This window comes from Eucalyptus grandis, chromosome 2 (assembly GCF_016545825.1).
Source record: "Eucalyptus grandis isolate ANBG69807.140 chromosome 2, ASM1654582v1, whole genome shotgun sequence".
Classification (NCBI taxonomy): Eukaryota; Viridiplantae; Streptophyta; class Magnoliopsida; order Myrtales; family Myrtaceae; genus Eucalyptus; species Eucalyptus grandis.
In genome coordinates this window covers 10,880,315-10,899,052 of record NC_052613.1, presented here as the reverse complement: position 1 = coordinate 10,899,052, position 18,738 = coordinate 10,880,315, and the positions used below count along the sequence as shown (strand labels likewise).

At 38.4% G+C, this 18,738-nt stretch overlaps 1 protein-coding gene and 1 pseudogene across 6 annotated transcripts; one reads left to right on the top strand and one right to left on the bottom strand.

Moving 5' to 3' along the window:
* Positions 1 to 1,309: 1,309 nt before the first annotated feature.
* On the top strand, positions 1,310 to 5,436 carry LOC104438284 (disease resistance protein RPV1). Of its 6 annotated transcripts, XM_039307509.1 has the most exons (5): positions 1,316 to 1,415; positions 2,190 to 2,443; positions 2,647 to 3,860; positions 5,000 to 5,128; positions 5,236 to 5,399. In XM_039307509.1, exons 1-3 carry the CDS (start codon positions 1,326 to 1,328, stop codon positions 2,888 to 2,890), a joined length of 588 nt encoding a protein of 195 aa, XP_039163443.1. In that variant the 5' UTR covers positions 1,316 to 1,325; the 3' UTR covers positions 2,891 to 3,860; positions 5,000 to 5,128; positions 5,236 to 5,399. The 6 variants fall into 6 exon arrangements, 4 of the variants coding, with proteins under 4 accessions (XP_039163443.1, XP_039163444.1, XP_010049695.2 ...); XR_005548599.1 differs by having other exon boundaries at positions 1,310 to 1,415; positions 3,357 to 3,860; positions 5,000 to 5,397; XM_039307510.1 differs by lacking the exon at positions 2,647 to 3,860 and having other exon boundaries at positions 5,236 to 5,436.
* Positions 5,437 to 16,399: 10,963 nt separating this feature from the next.
* Positions 16,400 to 18,146, bottom strand: LOC104438286 (annotated as a pseudogene).
* Positions 18,147 to 18,738: the final 592 nt, after the last annotated feature.

Sequence of the window (18,738 nt, the reverse complement as noted above, 5' to 3'; positions counted from 1 at the left end):
TACACTCTTATGTTGTCTTGATCATTGACTTAACAAAATTTCTTTAATTTTTGAATCCTCTTTCTTGTTTACTAAGCTCGGAAGTAAGGGAATGGTACCGTGAATCCCCATTCCTTCCTAACCCTACTTCAGACTATCCTTATCAGCTTCGGCTATCCCCTTTTCGGCGCCCCTTGTCGATGCCTTCATCTTCCTGCTCTTCCATGACGATTGGATGGTATTCTTCCTAATGCATTTTGCTTTGTCAAAGGGCTTGATCTTCTTGGCCTTGTACTCTGAGTCTGCGGGATCTTAATTTCCAACGACACCGTTTTTGGGTGGATGTATTACACCCAAATCTCCGGCAAGTACAGCCGTTTTGATCATTTTTTGGCATGATTCATTAAAGGCCTCGATATTTACCGAGAAACTGCTTTTTAAAGGGCCTGTCAACCCCTTTATTATTGAGCCCAATTAGGAGGCCCAGTTTTCAGTATGTAGACAATTTATTGTCTTCATGACCAAATAAATTTGCGACTTCTTTTCCTGTCAAAAAGTCTCAACTTTCATCTCGACATAGCTGTGAATATCAAACTACTAGCATTTCGTTTTTTTAATGAAAAATAAATAATTTAAATAATATTTTTATAAAAATTAATTATTTGTATAAAAATATAAAATATTTTTGTCCTTCATAAAAATATTTAGACTTAAATTATTATCGATAATAAAATATTATTTATTAACTAATTATTTCAAATAATATGTGTGATCATTTTTTTCAACTAATGTTATCAAGATGATTGGTTTCACCATGTCATTATCGCAAGGGAGGGCCGGAAGCGAGAATAGAGGGCAAGAAGTGAGATTGAGAGCTCAACTAACTCACTAAGAAGCCAAGTGTTCAATGGGTAAGAGTGAGATAGTGAGATGAAGTGACCGCTAGAGAGTTGAAGGCCCGAGAGGGAGAATGGGTTTTTTTTTAGAACGGATGAGTAAATTTGTAAAAGGCGTGAGAGTATGACTCTGAGAGTGCATATATACAGATCCGGTCCGACTCACGTCGATAGTTACATACCTAAAACCTAGAATTGGACTAGTTCCCACACCGGTTCGGTCTGATTATGGGCAATCCCGGCAAATTCCGAGTCCTTTGCACACGTCTAGTGCGACCCCGCGAACTACGTTGAGCTTGACTGGACACATTAAGGACATCCGACGGTGAAGAAAGGTTGGGGGCCCACTCTCAGATAAGCCATCCAACGCTCAAGCCGGCTCCTAGGGTTCACCGGTGCCTGTATTTATAAGGGTGAAATCTTCCTTTTTCCATGCGCCCGACATTTGCGATGGATTGTACCAGTCTCGGTTTGCTCTTCTCGAATTTCTCTCCATTCTCTCTTACTGATTTGTTGTGGAATCTTCATCAAGATCAACAGGTATGCGCGTCCCTACTTGCTCAGTGAATTCTCGATTTATCCAAGAAGCAGATCTCAATTTTTGCTTGGCGATGATGTCGTGAAAGGAATATAATTAGCTAATTAGACGCCATTCGCCTGGTGAGCTGTTGTTGTCGTGCTAATGCTATATTGAAATGGCCAAACAGTAACGTGGTGCATTGGCACCATACCTGTCTACAAACGGCAAAGAACGTTATTATGGGAATGAGTACATGACAAGTCTTTAAGCATCTGAAGTCATTATGCAATTCTGACCAAAATAAAATAAAATAAAAAAAAAAGAAGTCGTTATGCAGTTACCTAGCAAAAGGAAAACGAGATCATCGTGCAACTAAGTCAGATATTTACTCAGTTTCAGTCAATTGCTGCTTATCCGAAAGAAGTAGAACCTAGTCCTACAGTTAAAACTTTAGTGCCAGACAATGCCACACGACTTAATACAAAGCATTGCACTCAATCTGATGTACTAGAATATACAACTTCTCAAAGGAAAGCTGTCATCCCCTTTTGTCTAAGAGCAGAGCAAACCCAGTGGTCTATTCTAAGGAGAAATTAAGGGTGTAGTCAGATAAAAGAAGATATGTATTGTCCAATATCCTTGCCTCGTTCTGTAGCCATCGTGCACTTGCAGAAAACGAGAGAACTTGCATTTCTGGCGTGTCTAGTTGGTTGGTCTTTGAAGGCAAGGAGAGTGAATCTTATCATCTCCAAGCTGTTAAAAAGAGTAACGTCTTGATCCTTGTTCTCTCTCAGAACTATGCTTCCAGCAGATGCTGTCTTGGAGAATTGCTTGAAATGATGGAGTGCAAGATTAGCAGAGGACACTTAGTCTTGCCTATACTTTACAAAGTCGAACCAGAGGATGTGGAGCTCCTATTAGTGATGTTGGCAAAGAGATTTTGCTTGCGTGAGAAGCATGTTGATGAAAAGGTTGAGGATCAATGGGAGGAAGTGCTCATAGAAATTAGGTCCCTAAAAGGATGGGATTCCAAGAAAGATGTCAATAGGTACTGTTTTACTAGAACCTTCCTTACTTTCCGTGCATTGACTATTTGCATTTCAATATCTAACATATATAATATAGAGGTGAGGAATTAACAACTTCAATAGCTGGGGCAATCCATTTAAAAGTTAGTTTGTTGATGTGCTGTAATGAGATTTACCATGCAATTATTGTTGCCTTGTACTTGACCTCTAATTCTATTTTCAGGTATGAAGGAGAATTGGTAAAATTGGTTATCATGAAGGTTTTGAGTACTTTAAAAAAGGCCTTTAGACTGGTTTTTACTGTGCACGTGGTCAGAATCAACTCTCCTATAGAGAATGTGATGATAGTTGTTCATCGAAATTCTAGCGCTACCCTTATTGGAAATTATGGAATGGGTGGTATTGGCAAGATAGTTTTTGCTGAAGTCATCAACAACAAACTTGCTGATCAATGTGGAACCAACTAAATCGTCAAGTTTCTAATGAGGATAAAATAATATAATTAATCTTACTTTATTTAAGAGTAAGAAAGTCCTCATTCTTCTTGATGATGTGAATGATAATGATCAATTAAAGGATTTGGTTGGAGATCACAAGTGGTTTGAGTTAGGAAGTAGGATTATCATTACCACGAGAAGCAAAATTGTTCTTGATGATACTAAGCAGACCTCAAGTATGAATATGAGATAGATAACTTCCTTTAGCACTTGAGGTTATGAATTTAATTTTGTAAAAAAAGTCCTCATTGTTCTTGATGACTTCCTTTAGCTCTTGAGGTTATGACTTTCAATATTGCTAAGAAAGTTCTCATTGTTCTTGATGACTTCCCTTAGCTCTTGAGGTAATGGGTTTAATTTTGTACAAAAAGTTCTCATGGTTCTTGATGATGTGGATGATAATGATCATTAGAAGCTTTGGGTGGAGATCATGTAGGCTTTGATGGGATGACACCTGCAATGTGAATCAAGGTCTCCAATAGGAAATTGAAAGCACTAGGTATATCCAATTGGGCATTATCTACCATTTCCGGGACATGCAACTCATTTATAACTTTCAGCAAGGCGTCCGGCTAGTCTTTCACACGTTTTCTAGTTTCACAGTATTCCAAAAGTAGTGTAGGTCCGCAAGCAAGATTACCATTAGCAGCAAGATCGTTGCGCTGGATGGGAAAGTCTGACAACCTGAATTAATCATTATGTTGAAAGACTCATTGGGAGATATTCTAGAAATAAGTCCATCACTTCAGGACGGCTTCCTTTAGTCATATGTTCAATCTTTAGAAAGAAGTTGAAGATGAGCCACAAAGCATTAGATTATGTGCAATCAACTGATGATCTTGGTAGAGAAATTGTTCGTCAAGAGGATTACAACAAAATCTCGAAGCCATAGCAGGTTGTGGGTCTATGACGAAGCCTTAAAGTGGTAGAGAATATTAAGGTAACAGTTGTCTCTGCCTTTCTTTTGCTTCACAGTTTAAGTTCTCTTTTTTCGAATGAATATTAATCTGTTTGTTTAATAAAACTTAATGAAAAAAAAGCTTGAACAGAAAGTAGGAGTTTTATCTTAGCATTTAACAGAATACAGTAAATTAGAGGATGCTTGGTACTTTCGTTTTGCATCTTGCTTGACTGATAGACAAACTCGGGTTCTTGGAGTGGCACAATGAAACTAAAAAGTAGAATAAAGATTATTGGAATCTTTAATTTTCCTGGTTTGAAAAGACACCTAAAATGAGTTGTTTAAATAGTATTTGAACTTAACATTCACAAAATCAGTTTTAAGAATGACCAGAACTGGCATCAAAATTATGTTAGTCCCCTGCCTCCCACCAGGGGGGGGGGGAGAGGGGGCGCTGGCTCCATTGAATCCTCTGTTTTGGAATTAAAGCGGATCTACTGGAATGGATGTCCTTCTGTTGTAATTTATATGAATCTTAAGAACAGGTTGTACTCAAATTCATCGTATTTTGAAGTATCATGGTACTAATGAGAATGGAATTTCTGTCATGGTAAAAAAGGGAAAAAAGTACGTGTATCCTCTTATTTCTCTCTTTCTAATATTACTCATTTTCAGTAGCTAACTCTTGAGGTAAATGAAAATGCGTTGTATGATTGTTGATTCCGATTATAATATTTACTGGAATTTTGACTATTGTTAGGATTTAGATATTGTCATATGTGCAGAGTAAATTAGGTGGAAGAAAATTAAAGTCATAAAGTGTATCTGTCATATTTGTGAAAGTTTTGGTTGATAAATTACAAACATATTTTGAGTGCTAAAATAGGGAATATGTACTAAAGCACTAAAAATATATTCTCAGTCTGTTGCATTTTTTTATTTTAATGTAAGTACCTTTCATCTTTCGACCTTATAAATTCTTCTCTCTACCATAATTCAAATCTCTAACCCTCTCTCTCTCTCTCTCTCTCTCTCTCTCTCTCTATGAGCATTTGGCTATAACTTCATTTATTTAGCTAAAAAGAATTGTACCCTCACTTTATCGTTCTTTACAAATAGCTATTCATGTTAACAATAAGCAAATTATATCACTTTTAATTCTTAATTATTTCTTTTAGGGGATTGAAAAGATTCGAGACAAAGGCGGAGAACAAGGTTGGACAAATTGTTTACCAAGATGGCGGGGTGACACTATTTGTGAGTCATATTTTCTGACACACGCTTCAGCACAATGACTGGGTTGTCTTGTAAGTCGATAAATCTGAAATAATTAAAGATTTGTTCATGCCATTCGATGGATGGAAATTCTTTCTCTGCTAGCCAGTGAGATTCTGAACTGATATCTCACTTGCAGGCAGTAAGTCATTTCCATGGATTGTTTGGCATAATATATGGTGAACCATTTCGAATTTGCTGACTTACAGGACTGAAATACAGCAACTCTCACTTCTCTCACAAAGTAGTTGTAATGATGTGTATGTTTCCTTATTATCATATATGTGTTTCTCGTTTTAGAGACGTTCGTCCTATATTATTGGCATCTATCATTTCCAAATATGGAATGTTAAACAAGTTCTCAAATTTCCAATGGAAACCAGTTGTATGATACTCCACCCTTCAACTGCAGTGTCAGTGCTATGGAAAGAAATCACAACCCTAAACGTTCTTTTGCCTTTGTGCGCCTCTCTTTACAGCTGAAGCGACTCGCAAGTTTGCGATCGACGTATGATCTGTTTTCAAGTAAGTTTGCACGAACAGCTGCATTCTACACAAATGGTCCAATGGCATCTTAGAATATAGCCAAAAAAAAAAAAAAAAAAAAAAAAATCTAGCAAGACGCATGCTTACGCATTCAGCACGGCCTGTGTAAGTTTTCTTTACGTAAATCACCTACCAAATTCAATTCCCTCTTATCCTCAACACGCTTGCAAATTTATCGATATAAAGAAGGATGGTCCATCACATTTGCATCGAAGTTCCCTTTGATTTTGAGATTCTTTCCTATTAACTATATAGTCTCATGTTGTATATGTACGTGGTTATATTGTGCCTTAATATGTAGTTACTCTTTGCCTGATGATTTAAAGTTTTCAGGTGGGATATTCTAATATGGTATTAGAGCACTAATCAAGAATCTGAATTATGGCGCTGTTATCAAATTCATTGCTCGTGTTGAGATCACAACAATTTGCCCACTCGAAATATGAGTCATGCTCTTTTCCCAAGTAACGGAGCTCACTAGTATAAGGGTGAAAATTTCTGGTCAAATTTCTCTTTCTTGCCCATAGAAATTGAGGTCGGGCAAACTCTCCAAGCTTGTCCAGACCGACTTAAGGTTATTTGTTCCTTGACTGCTTCCAAATTCCAAATTCTAAGTACATCGGTTGGTCTTGACTCGAAGAACGACCTAACTGAGCTAAAATCGATTGCCCATCATCCGTAACTGATATATATCTGTGTGTGTGTGAAAAAGACTACTTTCATTCCTTTAAAATAAAAGCGATCCCAAGGCAAATGGGGCTCTTGAGGAGGATTAGTGAGCCAATCAAAATGATGGGCCTTAATTCGATGAATTTTTACGATCTTGATGTTGGCCCAACAGAGCTTTGCATTCGGTGATTAGAGGGAGGGCATCCCACAGTGGCGCCGAGATCCTACTTTCTTTTTGTCGTCAAAGCTGAGATCATTACTTAGTACTTGATTTTCCTTTTCTTTTCTTTGATTGTCCTTTCTTTTCTCTTCCAATCTATTTTGGGAGCTTGCATGTGTAAGTAAATTTTTGCAGCTGTTCTTGGGTGAACGTGGTCATTGGTTCATCCATTTGTCTAGTCGGCAACCATCGAGGATGTTCCTTACGCGGTTCCATAACCTTTCCAAGATTAAGCCACTTTCGTCTCCCAAATTAGATCTCCGACCAAAAAAAAAATTGTATCTAGATGTAACTTCGGGAATTCCTTACATGTATTTGATAGGTGTTCTTTCAATATATTGATGTCAATGTCTTAGCATGGCAATTGTGATGACGATGTTGCACCTAGATGCACACTACAAGCCATTGCAAATGAAGTGGGAGATCTTAGTGTGTGCTCGTTACTAAATTTGTTGATCAGCTGCGAAAAATTTACATTGTCAAATCTATTCTTGAGGGATGAGAGCGTGCTTGTAGCTGTAAACTATGCTTTGTTATTTATATTCTGGTATTTGCTTTGTTTCACAATTATTTAGGATTTGCTAAGTTACATAGCCTTCTGTTAAGTATTATTCTGAAAAATGAATGGAATTTTTATTTTTTAAAAAGACACTCATGAAAAGGCAAGTTATTGGGAATTGGAAATCGAGCCGAATTGTGAGGTTTAGACGCTGCATAAACTAGCAGTGTATGCTCAATCGATCCTTCACTTAACAACCCCAATCAATACATGAAGTGGAGTTGAACCTTTGCATTGCGTAATTCTGATATATTCTATGATCAACTTCGTTCGCCCAAAAAGAGAGACCCTAAAAAGTAGAGTATTTCTAGAATTTGGGACTTCTGTCTTCTTTCTTGGGCCTCGGAATTCGCTTCATTAGGCCGTACCAGAATTGGATGTGGAAAGATCGAGTTGTACTTAGGTATCCATAATCAAGGCGATCCTGTTTCCAACGACGATTATTCCCCCAATTCATGGCGATTCGCTTACTTTTTATCGAAAATAGATAACCAACATGATGCACCGCACCATAAAATATTCTTAGATTTCTAGGTAAATTGCAACAACGTTTGTGAACTCGAATGATCAACTCGCCCACTTGTTTGCCGAGTCCCTTTGCGGTCCTCGTGTGAGTTGCATTGGTAACAACATGGGGGACATATAACATGGATGCTCCAACTTGAGGGGCCTCCTGAGGAACAAAGTGATCTTGTAAGTACAATAAAGGATTTATGGTGGCATCGTTTGAAAGCAATCATAAAGTGAATATTACAAATAAAGAAGGGGTGCTCAGAAAATCCCAAACATTCAATCTCATTTTTCTTTTTTGTGTTGCATTCAATAAATAATGAGAGTGTGACATAACAATCTCTCAATTAGCTACCCTGTCATATAAATAGAAAATTCACTAAATAATGCAATAACGTGATCTTTTGTGTTTCCAATGCAAATAAAAAGTATAGACTCATGACTTAAATCATGGACTAAGTGCCGTGATTGGTAGATATCAATAAGTCATATTAATTTTTCAATTATGTTAGTAATTCTCACCAAATTCTTCTGTACCAATAAATTATAAATGGATTCATCTTGTATTCTGATTAAGCTGAAAATGTCATTGCGTATGACTGTTACAAAATCGCACGTTGATTCCACAAAAAATAACGCTTGCAAACAATTCACCAGACAAAATATAGTAATAAAATAACATAATCAGATGAACACGCTAAAATATTTGTTATCGAAGTTCACCCAAACCTGAACTACGTCTCCGCGTAGAGGCACTCTGCGAATCCACTAGACTTCGAAAAAAAGTTGGAATACAACGATGATCTTCTCTCAAGATCAAGGCACAAAGAGATTGAGAACCCTCATCAAGAAAAAACTAACTTTTTTTTTCTCTCTTTTTATTGCTTCTCTATTTCCTTTTTTAGCGTCTTGATGGCAAGATCGCTAATATAAATGTATCACTTTTAACCTAAAAGCAAATCTGATATAAAAGACAAAAAAGCCCCTAAAAACAAATATTTGGCTTCATCTATAACAATGACCTCGTGAATGAAGCGCTATATATCTATGGTCTTACGAGTCTGTACCATCATAAATGTTTCGAGCCTCTCTTTTCTTCGCACAAGCTAAGCCTTCTTATCAATGGCATTTATATGAGAAGTGTGCCGTTCTTTTAAAGTTCTCTCCCTCTTAACAAAGTTGAACTTGTAGCCCTCCAAAGCTTTCTTCGATGGCTTTTGTCACTTATATTTGTTTTTGCTTGCAGTTGTACCTAAAAGCTTCAATGCCATCCTCAAAGAGAGTGTAAAATTCTTCGCACTTGTGCCGATATTCAGAAAGATTAAGGCTGTCTTCATCCTGGATCAGTTAGACCAGCAGAAACTTTATATTCTTTTGTTTTCGAGGTCTGAGTCAGAGGCACTGTGGGAATATCCACACGAAAGGAGTTGATATAATTCTTCCCACTTGGCTTCAGCTCTTCAGAAATTGATGGGCTAAGATGGCCAGGTGATGAAGCCATACCGACAGTAATTGAGTTCAACTCCTGGTCGATTTTAGAATTGACAATGCTGAGCAATCCTTGACTTCTGTTTCGCTTGGCCAAGGGAGTCTCTTCTACATATTCTCCGACAATGACTGTTGATGACTTTCGTTTGTAGGTTTCAGCTGCAATCGAGAGAAAGATCTTAGATGGTTATTAAAGGACGAAAGGAAAGGAAGGAAATGATAAACACATTTTTACCAAGTCCTCTCCTGTAATTACTCTTGAGTATTGATTATGATGGGTTCGATGGGGATGCATTAGAAGTTTGAGACTCTCCAAACAGATCATCCTTCTTTCACCTTCTCCAAAAATGAATCACTGGCTTTGACAAACATCCAATTGGAACAGGAATTCCACCTCCCATTAAAAAATCGTGCTCTATGGGTTCTTGAGGAATGGAATATGCATGTACCGATTGAATATATTGAGGTAGATGTTAACGTAGTGCAACATCGTATCTATGCTTAGTCTGTGGAGAGAGGAAATTTCGTTTGATATATAGTTGGCCTAGGAATTCCCTAAGCCAACCTAAACTGTTGAGCACAATATTTAGGATGACAAACCCATAATCGAGGGAAGAATATTTCTCTGTTTGACAAATTTAAGAGGATGATCAACAGATACCAAGACAATCCTCTAGAATCACTCAATCATGACCGAGCCATTATAACAGTAAATAGAGAAGTAGGAATATCTATGGGACAGAAGTTGAAATTTTTATGCCTTAAGTCGCAATATGAAAATACTTGGACTGGGGCAAGTTCTAGGTATCAGTATGTTCAACTAATAATTTTTATGCCATAGGTCGCTCCTATATAAAAGCCATAAGAAGTCAGTTTTGACCAGTTAAAGAAGAAGATGGCCTAATTCTCCACATAATTCAGTAATTCAGAGTCAATTGCTGTAATTGTTATCAATTTTTTGGTCATATACCGCAAACCACTGTCTCTCTTTCCGTTTTTCCCCTAATTTTCGCCTAATGAAGTGGTAGTCAATCTTGATATATTTAGTTCTTCTAGGAGATAAAGTTTTCAATCTTCCATTGTAGATCGTCTATTCAATAGAGAACTAGTCAAATTTGCCTGTGAATATTCAATGACACCATTATGTCCATGATCTTGATGTAAGTGATCCTATTTCCTAAAGCACCTTTCATGTATTTGGAGCTAGCTTCATGTCAGGGTCCCATTGGAGTGTCAACTAGTCTTCACCCAAGCATGCCCATCTCTTCCATCAAATCCAAGGCATATGAACTAATCAAATTTGCCTGTGAATATTCACTGACACGATTATGTCCGTGATCTTGATGTAAGTGATCCTATTTCCTAAAGTACCTTTCATGTATTTGGAGCTAGCTTCATGTCAGGGTCCCATTAGAGTGTCAACTAGTCTTCACCCAAGCATGCCCATCTCTTCCATCAAATCCAAGGCATATTCCAGCTTACACACATATCCTCAATTGAGAACGCACAACCTCCCACCAAGAAAAATACCATGTCCAACCCCAATCCTTGGTTCAATATTGTCAATTCATACGTGTCTTCGACTGAGCAATGCCATCCGCATCATCTGCACAGGCCACCGTCACAAGTCACGATGCTTTTTAAATAAACAATTAGTAGGTACACCGTCAAGGTAGAAAGTTTATCTACTTATCCATCGTTAGAGGGATATTTCTCTTACCTATATCCAGAGATGAGTTATTAACCAAATTTATATACGTCTCCAATCCATCCAATGAAGAATGTGTATATATATATTTTTAAATCAATAGCGTACCCACTAAATAAAAGTTTATCTACTTATCCATCGTTAGAGGGATATTTCTCTTACCTATATCCAGAGATGAGTTATTAACCAAATTTATATACGTCTCCAATCCATCCAATGAAAATGTGTATATATATTTTTTAAATCAATAGCGTACCCACTAAATAAAAAGTCCTTTTCTATAAAAAATTAATTTGTCGAATCAAGGAATTAACTTACTATCCACCTGAAAATAAACCTAGCCCTAGCATAGTTTGACAAGTGTCAAAAATTTATAAATTAACAAATTAGACAGAAATCATTGCAGCTACTGTATCATTGCCATGACCTATTGATTCTTCCCATGATGGCACTTAGTCCATGATTTAAGTCATGAGTCTATACTTTTCATTTGCATTGGAAACACATAAGATCAAACTATGGTGGGGTAGCTAATTGAGAGATTATTATGCCATGCTCTCTCTATTTATCAAAGTATGAATGTAAGACAAAAGAGAGGGATGAGATTGAATGGTTAGGGACTTTATGAGTGCTTTCAAACAATGCCACCAAAACCCCCCCATACTTACGAGATCACTTTGTTCCTCAAGAGGCTCCCCCAGGTTGGAGCATACATGTTATATGTCCCCCAATTTGTTACCAATGTAACTCACACGAGGACTGCGAAGGCACTCAGCAAACTAGTCAGCAAATCGATCATTCGAGTTCACAAACGTTGTTGTAATTTACGTAGAAACTGATTTTTCCAATAAAGTGGTAGTCAATCTCGATATTGTAAATTGTCTATTCGATAGAGAACTAGCCAAATCTGCTTGTGCATATTCAACGACACCATTATGTTCATGATCTTGATGTAAGTGATCCTGTTTCCTAAAGCACCTTTCACATATTTGGAGCTAGCTTCGTGTCAGGGTTCCATTAGAGTACCAACTAGTCTTTACCCAAGCACGCCCATCTCTTCCATCAAATCCAAGGCATATTCCAGCAATTACACATGTATCCCCTGTCAAGAACGCGTGACCTCCCCACCAAAAAAAATACCAAGACCAACCCCCATCTCGGCTTTAAAATTGTCGATCCATACGTGTCTTTGACCAAGCAATGCCATCTACATCATTTCTTACAACAACGTCATTTGTATAGACCATCATCACAAGTCATGATGCTTTTTCAATAAACAATTAATAGGTATACCGTCAATGCAAAAAGTTTATCTACTTATGTCTCTCACGCTCATATCTAGAGACCAGTCATGTAATCAAATTCATATACGTCTCCAATCCATCCAATGAAAATCGTGTATATATGTTTTTTTATACCGACATCATACCCACTAAAAGAAAATGTCCTTTTTAATAAAGATAATTTGTCATATCGAAGAATTGACTCATTCTCCACGTGAAAATAAGCCTAGCCCTAGCATAGTTCGACAAGTGTGAAAATTTTCCAAATTGACAAACCAAAAAGAAATCATTGCAGCTAATGAATGATTGCCGCGACTCGACCCATAAAGCGTCCGGAGGGCCAAACCCCAGCACCAGTGGCCGTTCATGCCCTACATAGACAAGTACCTAAGTCACGCCCATCTAACCGAATCGGATGGAGACACGTGCCCCCGCAACAGAGCCGCACGTGGTCACGCGAGCCGAGGATCGGTCCCCCCAACCCTACGAGGACCTACGCGCTTTTGTCCCCTTCCCAACATGACTCACGTGCACTGCACGGACGCGTGTCCCGATTTACCCAAAAGGGACATGGCGGGGCCCACCTGGTCAGTCTACTCTTTCACATTTTAACCTCAAGCCCGACCCAATATGGAAGGGGGGAGGGGGATTCCCTCTTTTCCTTTTTTCTCCACGTTTACAATGATTTTCAGCAACCAAAATGTGTAATTCTTTTATGAGGAAAAAAAGATTTGGTCTTTAATTGGGTCGTTGTTAGGGCGATTATGTTTACACGTCCTCACTCAATTTACCACCCATTGACTAATTGGGTACAGCTAAAATGTTACTTCACCTTTTGCATTCTTTATATGTAGTTATCGTAACTTTTTTTTTGTTGATCAGAAATAAAAAAACGAGTGTTAGAATGTTTGTGTCACGTGAAGCAATGCTTTCAGACTCTTCATGCGTTTAAACACACGCCAATGAACATGTCGGAGGAAAGTCTTTTCTCTAGAGCGAAATTCTTGAATTAAAAAGTTGCAAAAAGCGAGTTTTCCTTCCAAGGAAAGGGAAATCATTTTTGTATTCCCTCGGTACTATCAAGCTTCCAATGCAGCACGACTACTTTTACTAATCTTTGAAATTATGACCATAATTTCATTTTTTATTTTTTTTGAAATCATGTTACTGATCTTCAAAATAATGATCATAACTTTTGTTGTTTTCTTTTGCTTCTCTAATTTGACCTTACAAATCTCAAAAAAATTCATAGCTGAGTTAAATTTTTAGAAGCTATTAGTTCATTGACTTTCACCACGAACACGTGAGTATGACTGATTTGGGTTTACAATATCTAAAATCCATAATAGTGTTTGTCTTTGCTTTGCACACTACTTCATTGACTAGTTTGGTCGTTAAAGAACACCATAGAATATTTCCTTAAATTGCATTTTCAACAAATCACAACACAGCAAAACAATTCATTTTATAGGAAAAAGATTTACTAGGTAAAAAATTTTCAATAACGATGACTTTACAGTGAAACAAAGGGATATTCGTTGCAAAATAAAAGATCGAACAATAAAATAGACAAAATTAGAAAATAGACTAGACACTAAACTTAAACATTGCCACAACCACTCCTACCCTAAAATGCTAGAGATTTGTCAAATGTAACTTCTCTCCTGATAACATGCGGATCTTATTCCAAGCACCAGTAACTAGTCTTGTTCACCTTGTGCATAACTTATGAACATATATTTTCTTGCCATTTCATTGAGCTTACTATCACTCATTCGAACATAACATGAGCAACCAAATATTCTAAGAATAAACAATCGGTAACGTTACTTAATCACATTTCTTTGGAAGTCCAACATCTAACCATAGCCGATGGGGATCTATTTATCAAGTAGCTCACCATACCAAATGCATTCTCTTAGCCGTACTAGTGCTAATAGCATTTTGTAGGCTATCTCTAGTAATGTTCTACCTATCAACTCTGCAACTTGTAGTTACGATGTCTCACTATGCCTTCATTCATGTAGAGTTCATTTAACATCTTCAAGCAAAACTTCATACTATTGACAGTCCGCATATGCTTGATCATAGTCTCATTTTCAATCAAAGCTCTCAACTATCTGATCCTTACAACAGCATCAAACACGTGCCTCATCACAAACACTCGTGTCTTCTTGAGTAGTCATTAATGTGCCTCAAATGCATATGTTACAATTTAGACTCTTGAATCAATGCATTCGACATATCTACAGTGAATTCATCATTATCTTACCTTGAAGCTTATTTCTCTCATTATCACCAAAACACCCCAAACAATTTTCGAAATTCCACATTCTAAAAAATTACCGTCAATATCCTTACAATACTATCGTACATTTTAATTTTGACATTTCCAACATCCACAATGTTGCACTCAACATTGTTCCCCAATTGCACTTAACTTCTATCGACACATTAATAAGTAGTAAATTAGTTCATATTTGATGTAGCTAAAAATAAACGAGTAGAATTCATAATCCATCTGTCAAACGATGAATCATCAGTAACATACTCATAATCAACGCTATTTGATTATAGTTAGCTATAGCTGCAATATCATCTGTGGAATCAACTCTAATTCCTCTTGCTCTTCTAGTTTTTCAGCTAATGGTAATTAAAGTAGTAGGCACAAATTCATCGGATTATCTTCTATAGTCATTCTCACTTGGAACCAAATCTCAAATCCCATCAAATGTTAAACTTGTTGACCAAAAGGATTTACTAACAACAACAACAATTCAAACTATTAGGCAATAAGGATAATAAAATCAAAGCACGTACCTTATCATTATAGTCAATTTCAACTAAACTCAATTGACTAATATCCATATTGAATTCGTTGATATGATTAACAACCGATGCACATTCGCATATCTTTAGGTTAAATAGATGCCACATTAGATAGATCTTATTAATCACAAAGAGCTTCTCGTGCATGTCCAACATGGCCTTCTTTTGTCTCATAATGATCTTCTCTTTCATGATATAAAATGCGATGTTACGAGTCAACGTCAACCAAATAACACCCAGCACTTGTCAATCCAACAACTCCCATTTAGCTTGCTTTATTTACTCCGGATTCTTCCTAGATAGTGGTAAGTGTGGATTCCTCTAGTAGAGATAATCCTCAATCTACATCTTTAAAAATCAAAATTATTTCCTTAAAATCTATTGATTCTCACTTTTTCTTCTTCCAGCGCCCTTAATTGTTGCAAAAATAAGTGATCAAATAATAAAACAAACAAAACAAAGAAATAAATTAGGCACAAAATTTATGTGATTTGGTTGAGTTGTCTTAGATTTATGAGGAAAACAACAAAGAATTTCACTAACGAAGATTACAACCACACTCAAATACTCTTAGTGTTTCTAGCCCCCAATTACATCCAATAACTCACACAATTTTTAGCCCACCGTTCCTCATGAAATAATATATCAATCTCAGGAAGGAGTTCACAAATGTTACTCACAAGATTTAATTGGCTTCAACACTAAGGCTCTCAAAATGTAATTCATGAAGAAGTTACCTCTTAGATGCTTTTCACAGTGAAAACATTTCTTATATATATATATATAGACAAGGGCATGATCCAAAATAAAAAACCCATTTCAACTAGGAAACCATTCAAGTATGGAAACCTACTTGAATTATGAAAATTTCCTTTTTGGGTTCAAACTCAAGATATATTTTCAACAATATTATCTTGGAATGAATTAAATTGAATAATTATAAATCTATATTTGCATATAGAAATGTAGATCCATGAATGGCGAATCTCTCTATCCATAAGATTAATTGATTCGGTTTTCTCTCTCAAGATCATTACACTCACTATAAATACTTTTAAAGTCGACATCTAATATATATACTTCAAGATGATGTCTCAAGATGAAAGATCACTTCTTTAGTAAAATTTGGCACACACTATGTTAAACTATCCACATAGCATTATGTTACGATGAATGAAGTTTTCATAAAAAGCACGTAACGTGTTTGTCAAAACGAACTAAACCTATAATATTTCTAACTTGATTAGTTTGCTAAATAGCCTCTTGCGAGGTAGATAGAATCATTCAAGCAGTTTTTTAAAAGTTTAAGTTGTTAGATGAAAATGTTATTTAATATTTAAATATTCTAAAGATATGGTTTACGGCCATTTTAGCTTGAAAGCTTGGAATTTTCAACTCTATCAATTTTAACCATAATAAGTCCTTTTATTAGTACACGAGAGTTTGGAATTTTCTTTTTCCTTTTTTGTTATTAAGAAAATAACAAAAGGCTGGAAAAATAATAAATACATAAGATAAATCAAGTGATTGACCTCCCAAGAAAAAAATTTCTCATGGTCACTTAGTGAAAGAACAAGGAAAATGGATAAGGCGGCGGGGCCGGGGCTTCCACTAATGGCGCAGCCGCTTCTCCTAAATACCCCGACTCCCAACCACTATCACCACCGCCGCTAAATCCACTCAAGCCATGTTGCTGGGGCAACACCGCTCCAGCTCCATTATTGCCGCCGCCAGCTCCGGCAGCCGGCAGAAGCGACCAATTAGCCATTGCCGGCTCGCTTGCCATGCTAGCAACTCGACCCGCGCTCGCGGCCTCCCACCTCGGCATCCCTAGACTTGCATTAGCACCGTGCCAGTTGGGGGCCACAAAAATGTTGGTCTTCTGCGGGGGCGGTCGTAAATGCGTCCTGCTCTCATCCTTCTCTATTTCATTCATGACGGAATTGGGCGCGTCCAGTGCCCTAGCGAAGGAAGAAGACGATGATGGCGACGCCGATGGCGGCGGGGACGACGAGGTCGAAGGCGACGATGATAAGTTAGAGGAGGAGGACGACGACGATTTCAAGAAACTCCTCTTCTTTTCACATATCAATTGCCTGGTCTTATCTTTCTCGAGCATCATCCTCAGAATTAATTGCGGGTCCTCCACGACCTTGTGCAAGAACTCCATCATCTGGTGGGGCCTCCTCTCCGTGGCCTCTAGCCTCTTGCTCATGCCTTGAAGCTCCTGCTCCAGCGTCTTTTGCTCTTGTCTCAACCTGCTTATCTCCATGGCCACGTCCTCATCTTCCCCATCTCCTCCACTACTGTTCCCAGACTGCGGATGAGCAGCGTTCCTGGGGTTGTGCTTCCTCCTCGCTATGCTGCTCAAGAGATGAGTTGGCCCTGAGGAAGTATTCGTTGGCGAACTCCCACTTGTCCGGATCGACCTTCTTGAAACCCTACATCGCATAAGAGAAAGAAAATAAATGGCGTAATCGCATAAAAGGCTAGTTAATGAATGAACGGCTGTTCATTTACAGCAGACACATCTCTAATTCAAGGGAGCATTTTCTTGCAAGCAACGCACTGGTGATGTACACAAGCATGCATCTTGATCGCAAGAGACACCGCAAGAGACAGCTGATATAAGACAACACGATTCATCATCGATGTTTAGGTCAACCATTCGACCCAAAAACGATAAAACAATCGAGCCACTGTCCATGCGACGCGCTTCACTCACTGACAACAAACAACTCTCCCAGCAAGTCCCTATCAGTAATCGCAAGCGTGACCCGATATCGATTCCTGACCGACATACGAACCGAAAACTCAATCTCGTCGAGCGCTTACATAGGTGTTGAGCTGGCGGACGAAGCTCGAGAAGTTGCCGTGCTTGAAGTAGGCAGGCAAGATCCTGAGGGAGAACTCGAGAGGGTCCGTCACGATGAAGCTGTTGTTGGCCCTGCCCCACCTGACCAGCACATCCGTCGCCGGGTCGTCGACCATGTGGTAGGTCTTCGCGACGAACGGCGCCACCGCGTCGTCCCCGCCCTCCATCTATCAGAAGCTGCAAAAACACACGAAACTAGAATCCAAAAGAAGAAGAAGAAGGAAAGGAAAGGAAAGGAAAGGGGAAGACAAGTTCGTTTCGGCCGCGACGGATCAAGGGGAAGGTGGGTTTTTCTTTGTTCACGGTGGAGCTCCGCTCGGAGTATTTATAGATAGCAAGAGAGACGCAGCGTCCTCGGTTGCGGGGAGGAGATAACGGTGGCTCGGATCTGGACGGCTCCGATTTTGTCGCGACGCGGCATGGGACCCACGTGGCCCGGGACCCACCTTTCCCATCAACGCCCATCGTCACGGTCCGACGCTCAGATATTTTCGCGTCCGGAAAAAGCTTCCCCACGCGCAGTTTCCCACGTTGGGAAGAGAGACATTCTCCAAACGCCACCAATGTCAGGAGCCATTAGCCCAATTTGGCAAACCCAACCTTCGGTATAACCAATAATTCACCATTTTCATGAACAGTCCTGCTCGAAGAAAAGGCAACATTGCCATCACTTTTTTCCTCTCCCAAAGCTTGCTCTATCTAGTCCAATTAGTTTCATGCCAATTCGTGCCAACCCAAATTAGTGATAGGAGTTATCACCATAATAGATGGATACGAGAAAATTATTTCATATCAAATGTCCCGATGCCTTGGAATATATTACCCTACAGTCTCTTCCATCTCCCTACCAAAACATGTTAGGGAAACTACAACATCGGGCGATGATAGGCTGCTGAGCCAACCTATGAGAGCAACATTGCTGTCAATTTTTCTCTTCAAAAACTCAATCCGTTCG

Coding starts and splice junctions, on each gene's coding strand:
- LOC104438284 (XM_039307509.1), top strand. CDS start 1,326: ATGGATTGTACCAGTCTCGGTTTGCTCTTCTCGAATTTCTCTCCATTC. Junction 1,416..2,189: donor ATCTTCATCAAGATCAACAG/GTATGCGCGTCC, acceptor GTTCTCTCTCAG/AACTATGCTTCCAGCAGATG. Junction 2,444..2,646: donor TCCAAGAAAGATGTCAATAG/GTACTGTTTTAC, acceptor TTCTATTTTCAG/GTATGAAGGAGAATTGGTAA.